Source organism: Ptiloglossa arizonensis, chromosome 5, assembly GCF_051014685.1.
Source record: "Ptiloglossa arizonensis isolate GNS036 chromosome 5, iyPtiAriz1_principal, whole genome shotgun sequence".
Classification (NCBI taxonomy): Eukaryota; Metazoa; Arthropoda; class Insecta; order Hymenoptera; family Colletidae; genus Ptiloglossa; species Ptiloglossa arizonensis.
Window position 1 is genome coordinate 11,631,470 of NC_135052.1, and position 18,209 is coordinate 11,649,678.

General features: G+C 45.2%; 1 protein-coding gene across 18 annotated transcripts in view; it reads left to right on the plus strand.

The window, feature by feature from the left end:
* The window catches only part of Foxp (forkhead box transcription factor P), a 337,294-nt gene extending 325,258 nt beyond the window's left edge, over nt 1-12,036 (plus strand). For 9 of the 18 annotated variants that reach the window (XM_076313224.1, XM_076313236.1, XM_076313235.1 and 6 more), the window contains 7 exons: nt 230-274; nt 1,005-1,081; nt 1,327-1,428; nt 6,970-7,142; nt 10,274-10,349; nt 10,482-10,594; nt 11,787-12,036. In XM_076313224.1, coding sequence (XP_076169339.1) covers nt 230-274; nt 1,005-1,081; nt 1,327-1,428; nt 6,970-7,142; nt 10,274-10,349; nt 10,482-10,594; nt 11,787-12,036 — 836 coding nt within the window. Of the gene's footprint in view, nt 1-229; nt 275-1,004; nt 1,082-1,326; nt 1,429-3,928; nt 4,060-6,969; nt 7,143-10,273; nt 10,350-10,481; nt 10,595-11,786 lie in introns of all 18 variants that reach the window. The other 9 variants (XM_076313226.1, XM_076313230.1, XM_076313229.1 and 6 more) reach the window with 6 other exon arrangements.
* Nucleotides 12,037-18,209: the final 6,173 nt, after the last annotated feature.

An 18,209-nucleotide genomic window follows, 5' to 3' on the forward strand; every position in this document is an offset into this window, starting at 1 on the left:
CACCTTGTTGGCGGCGTAGAACGGCTAAATAGGTAGAGATCGAAAGGTGCAACGAAATTAACGAAAAAGAAAAGAACGAGTAAAAAGAAAAAAAAAAAGAAAGAAAAAAAAGAAAACGAAAAAAACGAGAAATAATGAATTTTAAACGTATGTTTGTTCGAACCTCTTTCTTACCGATGCTTCTGTTGTTTCCTTATTTCTTGTGCTGCCCGCCCTCCCCACCGTGTAGGGCTGCCCTACATGCTGGAGCGTGCTGGCCTTGACGTCCAACAAGGTACTGTCAACCTTCTTTCCACGCTCCTTTGGTGGCTTTAAGGATTTTCTTAAAGGGTGCACCCTTGCATGCTGGAGAACTCTACCTTTCTCACCGAGCCCTTCCCGTCTTCCTCGTAAAGTTAACCGGATCTTTCGGATGCTTCTGTCGTCGTTCGCGATCGCAATGTAACGAGGGTCGAACGAGTCTCGTGCTCGAATCGAGTATCTGCCTCGTTCCGACGTCCCCGATCGCTTTTTGCTTACCCCCTCGATCCATAATAGTTTTAAGGACTCGCATCATTTTCAATCCGTCTCCACTTTTTTTTTTTACCGAGCATGCGACCAAAAACTCGCGTTCCCTCTTCACTTTTACCGCGAATTTTACGCTCGTCGCGATACAATTTCTCACTCGATCCTGATCGTTCGAATCCGTTCAATTCTCGCGCTTACGCTCCGATAATTTTCTCTTCTCCGTTCCTATCTTACGTACGTACTATATATACATATATTTATATATTTCTTTCGACGGAATTCTTTGCATCGCCAATCATCCATCTCCTCGAGTGGGGCTTAATTCGTGTCACGCCTCTAGAATGTTTGCTTGTTTGTCGTGAACCCACCGATCAGACATCCTCACGCACAAAGAGATGGTACCGATAAACTTACCCCTTGACAGAGTAAGAGTATCGCGAGCCTAACCTCGCCGCATATCTGGGAAACGAGACAAACGTGGCTTGTTGGTATTTCAGAAATTCAACGAAATAGGGAATTTTACAAGAACGCCGATGTCAGACCGCCGTTCACGTATGCATCATTGATTCGACAGGTGAGTGATTCATTCGATACGTAGCCGTTCCTTCTGCGTTCTGAATAATTCAAACGCAAATGAATCGTCCAATAATAACGATCCCTCTCGATCAATTTAATTTCAACGCGGTGGCACGGGCGAGGTTAATCCTCCCCCGTCGATCGAATCGAGAAAAGTGAAACGAGAGGGAGAAAGAAACAAAAAAAAAAGAAAGAAAGTAAACGAGTCGGTTGCATCTTCGTTTTCCGTTTTCTGTTTCGCAGTCGATCATCGAGTCACCGGAGAAGCAGCTCACCCTGAACGAGATCTACAATTGGTTCCAGAACACGTTCTGCTACTTCCGGCGCAACGCGGCAACGTGGAAGGTATATCTCTTGACTTCAGTAATACATAAGCGTTTTCAGCGTCGCCAGGATGGAGATTAGTACCGCGAGTACGCGACGACAGCCTTCGTTAAAAGTTCGCCGGCGAAGCTTTGCGATCGCGCGGCGAGAATTTTGCCGTTAGATTCCTCCTCGAGCGGCGAACACCTTTTCAGACGAATCGAAGATTCGTCGCCCGTTCGACGAATAATTTACTCGTCGCGGGAATATTATATCCAAAAGTAACCGGCAAAGCGTGAATGATTTATCAGACGAGAAGATCACGCGAACCACGGTCCCGCAAAGTGTCCGCGGGCATCGCCGGACCAAAAATTCGTCGCGTTACCGTGCGTCTAGGAAGCCTGGAAATAATTCTCCTCTAAATGGATGAACTCAGCGTGGCTCGAGTTATGCAACGTTTGATTGCGAGTCACAAAGACGAAACGACTGGTCGTGCAATTTGCATTTACGAGCAGATTAAGCTGAATGCGTTTAACTAGAAAGGATGAGCTTTCAAGAATCTCAGATAATCTTACGTATTAATTTGAATTAACAGGCTAAGTGATGCCGCCTAGCAGACGAGCTGGTAACGATAATTGTGTTGCTTTCCCGATTAAACGGGGGAGCCTCGGTAACGTGTGGACTATTACGCCGCATTACGATTCATTCGTGGACTATCCATCGTGATGACGTCCATTCTGGTCTCACGTTGAACAAACCGTGTTACATCGTTTACTTCCGGGAGGGGAGGTCGACGGTTCGAACGAACGATTTTTACACGGGATCGGGCTCGAAACGTGCAAGTGTCGTCGAAGTTTGAACGGTGGAATGGCGGTCGAGTTTCGATCCTTTCGATAAATCTCGTTACTATTTCGTGAAAGATTCCGAAGCGAGACACCGTGTAAGCGAAACGAATCGGTCGTTCAAGAGCAGTTCCCCCACTGCGAATCGTACCAGGCACCGCTGCTACTTTTACGCCATGCCAGCTTGCTCCTTTGTTTGAGAGGTCAGGAGCGCGTGCCTGCGGATTTGCACGACCATACGAAAAGATACAGAGCGGTGGGGTGATCGAATATAACGGGGAAACCCCCGTGGACGGTCTCGAACGACCGATCGATTTCATTTCGTTGATAATTGTTGCCATCTCGTAACGAATCTCTCCACGTTTCGAGCCCTGGCTCCGTCTCGAAACGTTCGTACGTCTCGCGACCACCTTGTCGGTTAACATCCGGGAGCTCTCGTAGTTTGGAAATGTTCTTTCACCGGACGATCTCTCCTCGTTTCGTCGAAACGAAGCTCGTACGAGACTCCGCGACGAACGATTTCCAGTCGCGGTCGTTTATCAATTTGCGCTCGAAGTCGAGTAACGATCGGCCATGATCGAGTCGTAATGCGATCCTCTACGATCCGCTTGTTTGTTGGCAAGAGTGCGCGCGCGCGCGTGTGTTCTGCGTGTGTGCGAGTGAGCGTGGAAGTAATCGACGTTTGTCATGACGCTTCGCCTCGCATGGTTATGTGTATCTAAGAAAATTTTCAAAGCAAAAAGCAGGTTCAACGGCCGACCGAACCGGGAGAGGGACCAGAGATCTTGGATGCCAGCTAGCAACGTTTCCGATCGACGAACGGAAACCGGCGGCCATCGTCCAGCGAGCTCATCGAAATTTTCCTCGTTTCTGTTTTATTTTCTTCTCCTTCTTTTGGAATTTTGTACGGCCCTGCGGCATGTGTGATTGTTGTCGTTGCCCCTAGACTTAGATGACTAGCTGTGCATTAACGATAAAGGAATGCCACATACCGTGTATCTTTCGATTAATCGTTTTGGTTCGTTATGTCCTCTTACGGCCTTGTCATTGCGCGACCATCGCCGGGTATCCTTTGCTGCTCTCACGCGTCGTACTAATTGATTCTTCATCGGTTGCGTGTCGGTTCTTTCAGCTTTCTCGTTCCCTTCGACCGACTCGTCGAGTAGTTTTCAGAGACAGTCGCCACCACGAAGACTCGTTCGCGCGTAAACCGCGGAAAGTAAAAAGAAAAAAAGAAAACAATTTTCGTCGATCGTTCTCGAGGGCGATCGCTCTCACGGTTGAAGCGCGCCTATAAAGTGGGCGGCTCTAGCTTTCCAACAATTACACGATTCCTCCACAATACACACGATAGACGGGGATTTTGTTCGTCCCTCCGTGAATAGAAAAGAGAAACGAATCGGAGAAATCGAATCGGTTACGTTTCATCCCCTGTGAACCGTGCCTCGTCCATAATTCGACGGCTCCTCGAGACAAACGGATCATCCACCCGCCCGCCCGCCCGCGTCGCATCGACGTGTGCGTATCGGTTCATCATCATCATCATCATCATCACGTACGTCGTGTATCCGATGTCGGGGACGACACCGCCTGTAAAACACGCCATCGAACCGTGCCCCGATCGACAGCCGGCCTCGCGATTGAGTTGGCTTCGTTCGTTTTTTGCGTTGCTTATTTAGTCTGTGTATTATTTTGTATAGAACGCAGTGCGACACAACCTGTCTCTCCACAAATGTTTCATGCGAGTCGAAAACGTGAAAGGCGCCGTATGGACGGTGGACGAAGTGGAGTTTTACAAGAGACGTCCTCAACGCGCTTGCAGCACGACCGGGTACGTTGCCCCGCCCCTCCCCCCCGTCCCATCGACAATCAAAACAGAATTACAACCGCGGTTTTTTACTCTTTCTCACTCCATATTATTATAGATATATTACCGATATTATATCTATCTCTCTTTTTCTCTTCGATATCACGTAATATCTTCCTGGCCCCCCCAAATATGGATACCGTCACCCCTCAGAAAATTATCGGCCCTCGGTCGCCTCCCGTTATTCATCTGCTCCCTTATTCCCTTCCAAGTTCAACGAGATCCTTGTTTTTTAATATTTCTATATATTTCTTCTCTTTCTATCTATGTCTTTTTACATATTTATAGATATTTATATATATATATATACATATATGTATGTATGTATTATACATACTCACCTTGATCGCTTTTACTCTTGTTAAATACTCGTGCCGCTAACCCCCTCCACCCCGCCCCCGACCGCCCTCGTATTTGTTTCGCCAATTTTTTACAATCTTTTATACGTATATGTATATGTATGTATATGTGTATATATATATATATATATTTCTCAACGTACGTTTTTACATATTTTTACAATTTGTATACATATACTACATATATATATATATATATATTAATATTTATATATACATTTTTATATATATATATACTTAATAGTGTTTAATATTTCCATTTTTTATACGTATATATTTATATATATAGCTTCTTCTACATTCACGTATTTTCCATAGCTACTTATACATATATATGTTTATCGATAAGGTTTACCGTGTATGCGCGCGCACCGCGCGTGCGTGTGCAAGCCTCGTATGTATGTATACGCACATACACGCACGCTCCTCTGTGCATCATTTATCTATTACGATGTGTTTCTCGAATAGACCCAACATCGTACCCAGCCCTCACTTTAGTTTTTTCTTTTTTTGTCTTTTCTTTCATTATTCCGTTCAATATATATACATATCTATATGTTTCTATACCCCTTTGTGTATATTATGCGTGCGCATTCATACGTATAGATTTGTGCGCGTGTGTGTATATATAAACCGTTTCTTTTTTTTCTCATACACCTGTCTCGCCGTAATAATCTGTATTGTCGATCGCTTGCGTCGTTTGTCCGTAACACGTCTGTCTGCTAACACCGAGCTTCCCGAGTTACAATTCGCAAACGTACGGGGTCTCCTCGGACCCCTTCGCGCGCTCGTAAAGCCGCGTTCTCACGTGCGCAAAACCATACGCACGAAACGCGTTCGAGACGCTTTTCTCGGCACACGGTGCCTTCGAGCAACGATTTTTACACGCGAAACCAACGTAAATTCACTGTCCTTCGATACACGTACAGAGTCCTCTTGGAAGGATCTCGATCCTCGAATAATCGCAGACACGGTAGAATTCTCGCGAATTGGTTACTATTTACTCGTGGAAACCACGATTCGTTTCTATCCAAGCTTGTAACTTTTGCCTCAATTTTCTACCGCGTTACAATCTGTTTCTTTGCATACGTATTGTTCGTTTCGAAACAATGAATAAGACAACGTTAAACGATCGATTTACCGTTACAAAGTGACGCGCGGTAATGTTTCGATTGAAAATTTCTCGTAATATTAATTGATCGTCGAGTGACGAAAATTGAAGAGCGACCCGATCGAAACGGGTACTCGTTCTTGGTGGTTCTCTGTACCGAGCGTCTGGAACGCCTATCGGGCCGCGTGTTGCACGCGCGAGAACGCCGACGCGTATCTTTCGTAAGTTTTGCGACTGGAGCGTAAATCGAATCCCGCGCGCGCGTTTTCCTCGCCTCTCGATATTGTACTCGGGAGGTTGGCTTGGTATTGTGTTTGGTCCCGCGTGCGTGTGAACTTTTTATACTTGCCCGTCTCGTGTGCGATGGTAGCCGTCAGTCTGTGGTGTGTGACTGGTCCGCGTGTGCGTGTCAAAAAATCATGAGGTTCGACGAGAGGAGAGGAGGCTGGGGAATGATTGCGAGAAGGGAGCCGCCGGTTTGCTCGTGTGGAAGGAAACCGTAGAAAACCGTGGTGTGTGTGCTTTTTAACAAGCATGTGGGCTTTGCAGCGACTAACCTATCGAGAATTGGCAGGGCCAATGTCTCTGGCCCGAGTCTAGTCTCGAATACCCGGAAGCCGGATGCGGGATGCGCCCTGGTGCAGAGCGAGAACCGCGGAATTGCACTTCGGTCAGGTAGTGAGAGGAGCAGCCGCCTTCTACGTATTTACTTTTACTTTTTTTTTTTTTTTTCACTCTCTTTCTCTTTCTCTCTCTCTCTATATATATACATATATATCTCTCTCTGTGTGTATCTCTCTACCCCTTCTTTTTTGCGAGTCTGTGCTGTCTTTGTTATTATACTTTTGGAACGTCGGAATTCGACTTCGCGGCGTCGCTCGACGTCGGGTTTCTCCGGACCGGAGAGGACGACGACGACGACGACGACGACAACAACAACGACAACGACAACAACAACGACGACGACTACGACGAGGCTTTACAGGGGGGGGCGTTGAGAAAGGCGTGTGTCTCGTGACGATTCTCGCGCGAGAAACACGCGAACGTTGCGCGCACGAGAGACGATCGAGCGCACCGCGACTGTCGCTCGAGAGACGGTGTGTGATTCTCGGACGCTCGAGAGCAAAAAAAAATTTAAAAAAAAATACAAAAAAAAAAAAAAAAAACACACACACGAGCGCGCCGATGAAGAGGCGCGCGCGGACCTCGACGACGGAAAGCGTTGAAAGCGAAAAGCTAAGAAAAAAAAAAAAAAAAAACACACCCCCCAACAGAATATAAAAAAAAAAAAAAAAAAAGAAACAGAAAAAAGCGAAAGAAATTCAACAACAACAAGCAGAAACAACCTTTATCTTTTTTACTCTCTTTTTCTCTATTTCTTGGTGGTCTTGTCTGTGTATACAGAACGCGATCCGCACCAATCTATCATTGCACAAGTGTTTTGTGCGCTATGAGGACGACTTCGGGTCATTCTGGATGGTGGACGACGCCGAGTTCGTAAAGCGGCGGCATCTGTCCCGCGGCCGCCCCAGGAAATATGACCCAACCCCACCCACTCCACCCCACCTCTCCGCACAGTAAGCACTACCACTTTTTAGAATTCTGCTGGCTGGCTGGCGCGACGTTCTGACCTTACCGCGGTATCTTTTATAACGCGGCGACCGGGACGTTTTCGCTTGGTCGTTGTCTACAAAACGAACCACTAAACGCCCCTCTCGTACCTGCTGCCTTTGTCGTTCAACCAGCGAACCGTGCCCACGCGAATCCCGCGTCTTTTAATTACGTTTCCTCGATCGTTCGTAGAACGCGAACGGATGCACCGTGCCGTCTCTGCGGCTCCGTGCGCGGATACCAAATGCGATATCGTATCGATCGAAATCAAAACGTCGAGTATTCGCGCCGTTTCTCCGTTTTCGATCCGTATCGTTCAAAAAAAGGTTTCGCGCCATGGTTTTCGACGCGGTATCGCCCGTTCCGTGTGTCGTGCGTTCGACAATTCGCGTAACGCATCGCGAGTACAGTTTTTCCAACGTGACTCGTCGTGAAGTGACTTCCAAGGCAGCAGGGAGTGGCTCTACGCAGTTTATCCAATCCCCAGGAAACGAATTCCGCATCATGCCTGTCTCGAACGCCTTTAGAATCCGTTTCCCCGTGAACCGGACAAGTAGTACCCTTCCTCGTCTTCCTCGCTCGCGACCAGAGGTGCGCAGACGCGTTCTCGGGCCGATCGCTCGCTCCACGTGCGAGAGGAAACTTTCACGCGCGTACGATGGTTACGTGAATACACGGCAGGAAAAGAAAAGAGAAATTTACCGGTAAAATGAAACGCAAAGAGGGGGGGAGAGGGTGGAGGATGGTGAACGCGCGGAACGTTCCAATTAAAATTTACAAACGGTAAAAACGAGCGTTATCCGCGGTTGATTTAAATCACGACCGGAGTAACTCGCGCACCTCTGCTCGTGACGTCCAAAACAGCCCTCATAGTACATCCCCGTAAACGTCACTAGAACCGTAGCCCGAGGCTCTAGCACACCCGAGAGAGCTTAAATCCTGAACGATCCTGCAGGAGCCCAGCCACAGGACGATTGGTCCATGCTGCAGGATCTCTGATGTGTTTAGTGGTTGCTCGCATGGATAATCAAGGATCCTAATATTCGTCCCTGAAATAAATAAGCAAAAAAAAAGAAAAAAAAAAAAAGAAAAAAAAATGATGATGATAATAATAACGATAATAATGATAATGGTAATGATAATAATAACGATGATAATAATAATAATAATAATTAATCAAGAAAACCACCCGTAAGACTTATCCTACCACTGAAAACACTGTGCTTATAACTGTATGGTGCTTACGTAGTGGCGTTTGCAGTGTCTTGGGAGAATGTGGAAGTGTTTGCGTGAACAAACGTTTCGTTACACCTTGTTTTCCCGGACTTTATCTCTCCGTTTCGCTATCGGCTGTGTACTCCGTCCGATTTTCTTGTTTTTTTTCTATTCAGACTTCCGTTCGAACGAAGCGTTTGTTGCGTCGATTTTTGGGTTCTCCGTTTTTTTCTTTTCTTTTCGCTGTTAAGGGGCAAGCTGTAGCGTAGCAATAGAAACGAGCGATTATGGCGATAGTTCCCCGATGGGAAAGGTGAAAGCTTTTGTGTTCTTTTTTAGTGTTCACGACCCGAAGGCGTTGTTTAAGTATGTGTTCCCTATTTTTTGTTCCACACGGCGTTCGTATTTGGTTTTTACTTATGTTCGCCTTTAGTACCGCTTTTTCGACGTGAGAATGGTGTTCGGTGTGACTGATCATGTGTGTCAGGGCTACTCGCGCATGTGTAAATTGTGTAAATTAAGCGTCACAACTGCAATCTCGGATGATACGGAATTCTTCGTTCATCGCCTACGACCACTCTCTTCTAACTCAGGTACCTCTCACGGTTTACGTACTAACTTTGCAACCTCCGGTAATTTTCTGTACTTTTTTAATCGTCTTTTTTATCAACGTTTTTCAACAATTCTCTCTTTTTACATTATCACTCTTCTTCTCTCTGTATCTCTCTATTACTCTTTCTTTCTCTCTCTCTCTCTCTCTCTCTCGCTCGCTCTCTCGTCTCTCTTTCTTTCACTTGTACTCTCTGTCTCTCTATATCTCTATCTCTTTCTCTCTCTATCTGTCTCTCGGTCTCTTTTAATCTGTCTCTGTCTTTTCTCTCTCACGTTCTCTTTACTCTAAACGCTCCGAGTCACTTGATAAACGGCTCTAGGCATCACATTTTTTTACTCTTACATTTTTCTTCGCATGCAAGTAACCGTCTCTTGCAAAAAATCTCGATGCACGTTACTCGTTAATTATCATTCCAAAGAAGGAATTCCAACGCGCGACTCGAACGCACCGCGCCAAGTTGATTGTTTGCAAGAGAGCAAGGGTACTTTTTTCACTGGACCGCGTTGTTCTTTGAAAGGGGTACGTCACTCGGTCGGCGCACGGTACCAAAAATACTATTCGAACAATTTCGGACGAAAGCGTACGGAGGTAAGCGCAGGTAAGCCTCAGAGCCGTTTATAAGCCACGACGTCGTTTCCGTAGCCACAAACGAAGAAAGCAACGAAACCGTGCGATTCCCTTCGTTTCGAGCGAACAGACCACGGAAACGGGGGCGGTTTTCGAATTTTTTCCATATACATATCTACTTTTTTTACACCTAATCTCGCTCAATCTCAGCCAAGAGCCGATCGTTGGACGAGCGAGTGAAACCGGGTAAACGGGTAAGAGTTTTCGAACTCTTTTTTTTTTCCACTCTTTTATCTCATTTTTAATATAATATATATACGTGTATACATTTTTTCATATATTATACTTCTCTTTATCTATCTTACTATCTGTCTTTTCCATTTTCTCTCTCTCACTTTCTCTCTCTTTATCTATATACCTTTACATATTAAAACTCGATCACACGTGCACACATTGTACACACAAGCTCTATCTTTACCCTCCGCCCCCTCCCCGGCCCCCAACCACACCCCCACCGAATTTACTCTCGAAAATCGATTCCAACCGTATACATTGACACAAAACTAAAAGAAAAAAAAAAGAAGAAAAAAAAAAAAAAAAAAAGAAAACAAAAGAGCTTATATACACGCGTTTCTTTCCAGGTAAACAATTCACAGCCGAATTTCGACGATTACTAATAGAATTTTCTCTGTCGATACTTAGGGGTGTCCCATCGAAGAGTCCAACGCTGACCCACAGCCCTACCATGTACGGTGACGCATTGAACGCCAATCTCCAGGTAACTGTTTAGGATCGATGCAGTTTACCGCCATCGGCGTGGTTAACGGTGTTTACATTAACGTATCTTTCGTAGTCTCGACGATAGGTATACCGAACGAATATCTTGACTAACCGTCTAATGCAATTTGAGTATTTCCAGGCGGCGCTCGGAGACTCGAACATGGGATTTCTGAGCAACTCGATGTGCACGTCGACGACGACGAGTCCCGACAAGGAGCACGTGTTGGCACACAACGATTTAATGTAAGTAAGAACAACAACCCACTGGCTACTGTATCGAATCGTTTCCCTACGCTGCGAACTCGCCGATGTCTCCAAGTATTTTCGTTCGCCAGAAACTTCTGGTGTCTCGGAACGAAGCCCCTACGTTCGCATAGAAATTTCGCTTGTTTCGAAGTATTTTCATTCGCGGGCAAGTTTCACCGCACTTCTGTCAACAAACGCGCTATTCGAAGTCCGAAGGGAATTTAGAAAAGTTCTCGTCCACCGTCCCGAGACGCCTTGGTGGAACGATTCGAACAATAGGAATAAATTTCCAATAGGCGAAACCCCTTAAATTCCACGCGAAATCACCTCTGTTACTTCGATCGCATCGCGCGAAACTGCGTCAGGTCGTTTCGTAAAATTCTACGTTTCTCCTTCGAACGTATCCCATTCGAGGAAAATTTTATCAGCGAACGTAACGCGCGTGCTATTTAAATAATCGTGTATCTCGTGCCTCGAAGACGTTGTTTTACGAATAAGTCGCTAGAGTTGGAATTAACGGACAGTGGAAGAAATTTTCTTAGTAATTTTAACGAACCTCGATGGTACACCGTTGTGTATACGGTGTCCCAATGGTCACCGGTCGACTTACTTTTCGAATAAAACTCAAACGGTTCAAGTAATCTTGATATTTTTTCTTGTCGAACGATTGAATATTAAATACTTATATTTCGTTCTATACGATGATCACTGCAAATATTGTTCGTAGAAGAGAAACTTGCTTCTATGTTTCTCACCATGATTTGTATCGATGTTATTCTATAATTTTCGATAAATATCGAAACACAATTGACATCACATTGCCCTCCATTTCTTCCTCAATGCGCTGCATTAAAAATTGTTCAAATATCGTTCTCAGTTCAGTTTTTACGAGCTTTCCTCCAAACCTTGGTAAATTCGTTAAATTCGTACGGTTCTCTTCGTATAACCCCGAAAGGGTTAAAAAAGCATCGAAACAAATTTACACTCTTGCTCTTTGGACGCACCTCGATTCGTCCAAAGTGATCAAAGTCTCCTTTCGTTCGCTATCGATTCCGAACGATTTTCATTTCCACCCAATCGTCTCGAACGAATCGTCCGTAAACGCAAAGTTGAAAATTCGTCTTCGTCGAAAGAGATCTCGAACCTAATCTAATCGTGGTGTTTCTCTTTTTTCCGTGAAAATCGACAGGTCACCGTTGGATGAACCAGCCGTGCACATAAAGCAGGAGGGCCAGAGCCCGGAGGGGGGTAAACTCACGAGATTAATAAAGCGGGAGCTGGTCGACGCGTCGATGGAGCAGGAGGGCGACGACGATCAGGTGGACGAGAGGGAGTATCCCGAGAGCCACGGGCACGACTCGGGCCAGGACGAGGACATGGCCGAGGACCTGTCAATGGCGCCCGACATAATGACCCCGGAAGATCAGATCGAGGCGTAGTATCGTTCCTCGAGCAGCGAGTAGGTTCGAGCTGTCGCGTCGAGGCCCGGTTGCGAAAGTAGAACGAGAGCGTCCTTCTTCCTCGTCGACGACGAGCCAAGACCAGGTAACGAAGACGCGGCGAACGAAGAGGAGGAAGAAGAAAACGACCACCACCACGACGACGACGACCACGACGTTGACGAAGACGTAGACGACGTAGACGTAGACGACGAAGACGAAGACGAAGATGACGACGAAGGCCCCTAGGACCACCCAGACATCCGCTCCTCCTTCGTAAGAGATCCCCGCATTCATCATATCCGAAGCCGCGGCGCGTTAGAAGCGGCTTTAAAGGTAAAGAAAGAAAGATAACGGAGAACACTAACGAACGCGTGAGAAATGAATAGTAGAGGACGAAGAATAAAAAGAACGAAAGAAAGAAAGAAAGATAATAGAGACCACGGAACTATAAACGGTCCGTGATCGATCGTGACGAAAACGTCGACGGTATGGTCGACGATTATCGAGAACCGCGATCCTTCGATCCATATCCTTACTCAAGCAATTGCGAACAACGATGTATTTTCTGTTCTCTCCTTCCGTTTCATTTCGTAACCGCGGTTATATCTATATATAACGTAAATATATACATATACATATGTATCTCTCTCTTCTCTCTCTCTCTCTCTCTCTCTCTCTCTCTCTCTCTCTCTCTCTCTCTCTCTCTCTCTCTCTCTCTCTCTCTCTCTCTTACACACATACACACACTCACACACACACAGACACTCTCACTCTCACTCACTCTCTCTTTCGTGTACATTGCATTAGCGAGTAAAACGATGAAGGGGAACGAATTGCATCCGCGATCGTTCGTGGCGTTTCGACGCGTCTCGAGGCACCCTTGTCGCAGGGGATGAAAGAAGAAGGACGCTGTCGGTCCCGTCGTCGTAGCTCGTTTCTTACATCCGGTATCGCGTACGTTGCGGAACGATTCGAAACACCGGTCTCGAGTATTCACCGAGACGACGTTTGTAAAATTGTACGCGTGTGCCCGGTAACGCGATCGGGTAGCGACATCAACGAGACTCACTGTAATCGGTTTTAATTGTTCGCGAGCTTTCTTCGTTTTTTTTTTCTTTCTTTTTTTTTCTTTTTTAAATCGTCGACCGATTCGCGATTCCGTCGCGAAATCGCGAACCGTGTACGGAGAGACGCGCGCGGAAATCTCGATGGTATATTAACCGAACGAGCGACGAGAGTAAATTTTAACAGGATTAAAGTAATCGCGAAGCTGCGACGAGCGACGGCGGCCGCGGCGTAGGGTACGCGTACGGGAACGACTGACACTTAGTCTTTAATATATATCGTGGTAAACTAAGCGATCGCAAAATCTCACACGCGATGTAAATGAAAATAATCGGGGACCCCGTTCGACGGGCTGGCCCTTTTCTTATATCAGACAATTTAAAGTTAAGAAGCGTACGCGCGCGTCGCGCGAACGCGATCCCGACGTGCCCGTGTCCGCTGCCCCGTCGCTTAGTATTGTATAGTTTAGTGAAGATTAACACGTAAGTAGTATCCCGTGTCCGATCGACGGTCATAAAACGTCGAGGATTCGCTCCGGCTCGGACGTTCGCGATATTTTTTCTTTCGTTCCGTTTCACCGTGACGAACGAGAACTCGTTCGAGAGCTGAATTTTCGCGGAACTCGCTCGGGAAGGAAATTTTCGAAACTCGTTCGAAGATTCGTCGGATCGAGATATCGGGGGGAAGAAAAAAAAAGGAAAAAAAAAAAAAGAAAAAAAGAAATACGAAAGAACAGAGACGACTCAGAGGGACGAAAGAATTCGAGCTTACCGCGTACGAAACGAGATCGAGGAGAGTCGAGAAGCGAACGGAAAGCACGATGACGGAAGCGGATGTGCGCGAACACTTTTAAATAAATTAAAATTACTATGTATGCATATACATAATATACATATATTAATACGTATACGTATCGAAATTGTAAGGGATTAGATGTCGATGGCCCTGTTCTCTCCGTTCTCCCTCCGAAATCCCAGCCCCCTCCGATTACGCTTGCCGATCCTAATAAAGCAAAAAAAAAAAGAACAAAAACAAAAAAACCAAAAAAAAAAAATGAAAAAAAAAACCAAACGAAGTAAACCAGAAACTCGTGATAACCGACCCGAAATTTTCGATAACACCGAAAGTCGCGTCCAGAAAGCGTTCGGGGCCCGTGGCTTCGTCGATCTTCGAGCCCTTGGTGAACGCACACGAGTTCGATCGAAAGCGTGCTCATGTCGGTACGCGAGTACGCGATTACGCGATTCCTTGGGAGACCTCCCGGGTGCGGGAATCGTTTATTTCGGTCGTCGTTGACGCCACGAGGTGTGCTCTGTGTGTCCTGTTGTTCGAGCGCGCCGCAGCGATCGGTCAAAGAGGAAATTACGCTCGAGCGCACGATACATTGTATATTCCGTTTCGACTCGTTAGCGCAGAAGCGGTGGGCACGTTTGTTTGTAATATTTTTGTAAATTGATTGGTTCACGGCCGCGTGTAGATAGTTTGCCCGAACCTCTCGAATCACCGGCTGGCTGGGTACTAAGTTGTTCGATAAGTTTCGTAGTTCGATGGAACTTATTGAACAGTATCAGGTTGTTCGGTAAGTTTCGTCGTTCGATAGAACTTATTGAACAGTATCAAATTGTTTGGTAAGTTTCGTCGTTCGATGAAACTTATTGAACAGTATCAGGTTGTTCGGTAAGTTTCGTCGTTCGATAGAACTTATTGAACAGTACCAGGTTGTTTGGTAAGTTTCGTCGTTCGATAGAACTTATTGAACAGTATCAGGTTGTTCGGTAAGTTTCGTCGTTCGATAAAACTTATCGAACAGCACTAGATTGTTTAGTAAGTTTTGTCGTTCGATAAAGCTTCTTGAATAGTGTAGTACAAGGTTGCTCAATAAGTTATGTCGTTCGATGAAACTTATCGAACGATACTACATTGAACAGTTCTGTACGATAAAACTTCTTGAACGATATAGTACTAGGTTGTTCGATAAGTTTTGTCGATGGAACTTATTGAGTAGTACTACATTGAACAGTACTGTTCGATAAATTGTATCGAACGATGAAACTCATTGAACGGTATAGTACTAGGTTGTTCGATAAGTTTCGTCGATGGAACTTATTGAACAGTACTACATTGAACAGTTCTGTTCGATAAAACTTCTTGAACGGTATAGTACTAGGTTGTTCGATAAGTTTCGTCGATGAAACTCATTGAACAGTACTACATTGAACAGTACTGTTCGATAAGTTGTATTGAACACCGAAACTTATCGAACAGTACTAGGTTGTTCAATAAGTTCCGTCGTTCGATAAAACTTCTTCAACGGTATAGTACCAGGTTGTTCGATAAGTTTCGTCGATGAAACTCATTGAACAGTACTACATTGAACAGTACTGTTCGATAAGTTGTATCGAACACCGAAACTTATCGAACAGTACTAGGTTGTTCAATAAGTTTCGTCGTTCGATAAAACTTCTCGAACAGTGTGGTACAAAGTTGCCCAATAAGTTTTGTCCTTCGATGATACTTCTTGAACGGTATAGTACTAGGTTGTTCGATAAGTTCCGTCGATGGAACTCATTGAACAGTACTACATTGAACAGTACTGTTCGATAAGTTGTATCGAACGACGAAACTTGTCGAACAACCTGTCATTTAGGTACGCGTCGAAGCGTGAGACTCTTCCGTCGCTGCGGCAACGTCTCCGTGTGTGGCAGTGACGTGAACGCGAAAGGAAGATCTGTTCAAGCATTTATCGGGCGACAGTTAGGCTGTATTTCGCGCAAACGAACGGAAAGCCGCCGAGTCGACAACCCTGAATAATCCGCGACGCTCTATCGAGTCACCTGAACGACCAAAGTTTACCTGTCGACGCTCGAAGCAGTAGTATCTTTGAACGTTAGGGATCGCGATCTAAACGAGTCGTTACGATGTCGTATCGTTGTTCTCGATTACTCGTCATCGCTGTGGAATGTTGGAACAAGACGAATTCGAACTCGGTGTACGTTAACGGAGAAACTTTGCTCTCTTTGACTTGTGAAGTTAAAAGCGAACCGTCATCATCGAAACGTTTGTTTCTTCTCTTTTTCTTATCCGAGGTAGCAATTGTAACAAAGAATCGAGTGTAATTTATAGAATATATATGTACATGGTACGTTTAACGCGTATTCTTTTCAAGTTTGTTACCTTCCGTTTCGTGGGTAATTGTTACGCGTTATCGAGACTAGTTTGTCGCCGTCTTTTTCCAACAGAGCTACTGCCTAATTTTAGCCCGTAGGTCTGCAGGGTTTGAGCGTGTCTCTAAAATTACTCGTTATCCGTACGTAATATTTTGCACACGGTAACGGGGAGATTTCGTGGAAAATTCATTTCGAAACGCGTTCGAGAACCGAGGACGAGACAAGAAACGGAACGCGACGAAACGTGGCTAAGGACGAACGAACGAAAGAATACATCCCGTGGACGTATAAACGCGCGCGAAACACGGTCCCGAATAAATACGAAACGGCGTTGGCACTCGCGGAGTCAAAGGGCCGGTAAAGTGTTAAAATAAAAGAGACATCAATTTTCAATGACGCTTTAAATTTGGACCGGTTCGATTCTATCCGGTAGCATCGATATAACGCGAAAATTCAAATTACCTATATTTTTAACCGGATAAAATTGGTCGACTAACTCGACACCGACATCGACATCGATATCGACATCGGCTCTCGCGGCTTTCCCGTTTTCATTTCTCTCGATAAATTGTGTCGCTCGAACTCCGGGATTAAACGACGTCACGAACGTTCGACAATTTTCATTCCTGTGTTAGCTACTACGTCCATTCCGCGTGTAAAATATCATAGACGTTTAAGTTCCGTTCGCGCTACGTTCCATAACCTTTTCTCCGTTAGAGTTCTCGGTCCATCATTTCGCCATCGTGCATCCCCCTTCGCGAATCCTATGAATCGAGTTCGACTAGCGTTCGTCGATTAGTATTAGAGAGAGAAAGGGAACAAGCGAGACGTGTATGCGAGAGGTGTGTGCATCGTCGCGTGCGTCACCGGACATTCAATTCGTATAACGAGCATACGAATGAGAAACGTCGCGAAGAAATGGAATAGAGATTTCGCGGACACAGGTGCCGTTTGGGCTCGCTTTCGCGTAACGCTAACACCTATTATATAATCTAAGTCTATATGTATTATGTATAATGGATTAAGGACTTGATATAACATAGAAGAAGACTCCTGTAAATAGTTGAACTCGTCGAGGCATTAGGGATTTGCGAACATTGCGTAATTTTTGCGAATGAATGAGTTTTATCGAGTAGCGTGGTATATATACATATACATACATATACATATATATATGTATATATATATATATATACGTACCGTGCGTACACAACCGAAACAGACACACGGACACGATTACCTTGCGCGTATCCCCGGCTGCATTTAATTTTTACTTTTCAAATCTCGAAATTCCCGAGGACGAAGACGACGACCGTCGATTCTTGCTCTCGTTTTTTGTCCAACGACGATTCTGATCGTGTCGCGAGCGAAAATAAAATAACGAAAGAAAAAGAAGAAGAAGAAGAAAAAGAAGAGAAGGAAGAAGAGGAAGAGGAATAAGAAAAGATGTACACCACGGTTGATCGATCGATCGATTTCGAGCGAACGCGATGTTCTTCGAATCGGGTTCACGAGTAGCACGAGAGACCGTACAATGTTTTTCGTTTCACGAACTTTTGTATAGTAGCCGCTGTTACCTTGCGAATATTCTATATTGTACATGTTTAAACGTTCCCTGTTATGTTTGTTGTATATTTCGAATAGGTCTGTAAAAAGAATGTTTAAATTTTTCGTACGAGCGTAGGAAAGACGGGATTTAGAGTACTCCGGTTCCATCGATTAATATCCTTCGCGTTTGTCGGCCAGATAATACTTCGCGAAACGTTATCAGTTTTCTCTAGTTTGCGTCGATTCGCTGAATTTTTCGAATTATTCGTTGTAGCGTGTAACGAACCGTCGCGATCATATCAGATTAGAGGTATCGAGCGAACAGCGCCGAATCGATGTATCTTTACTCGTTTTCGTACAATCGTGGAATATCGGTTTCGTAGCGTAGAA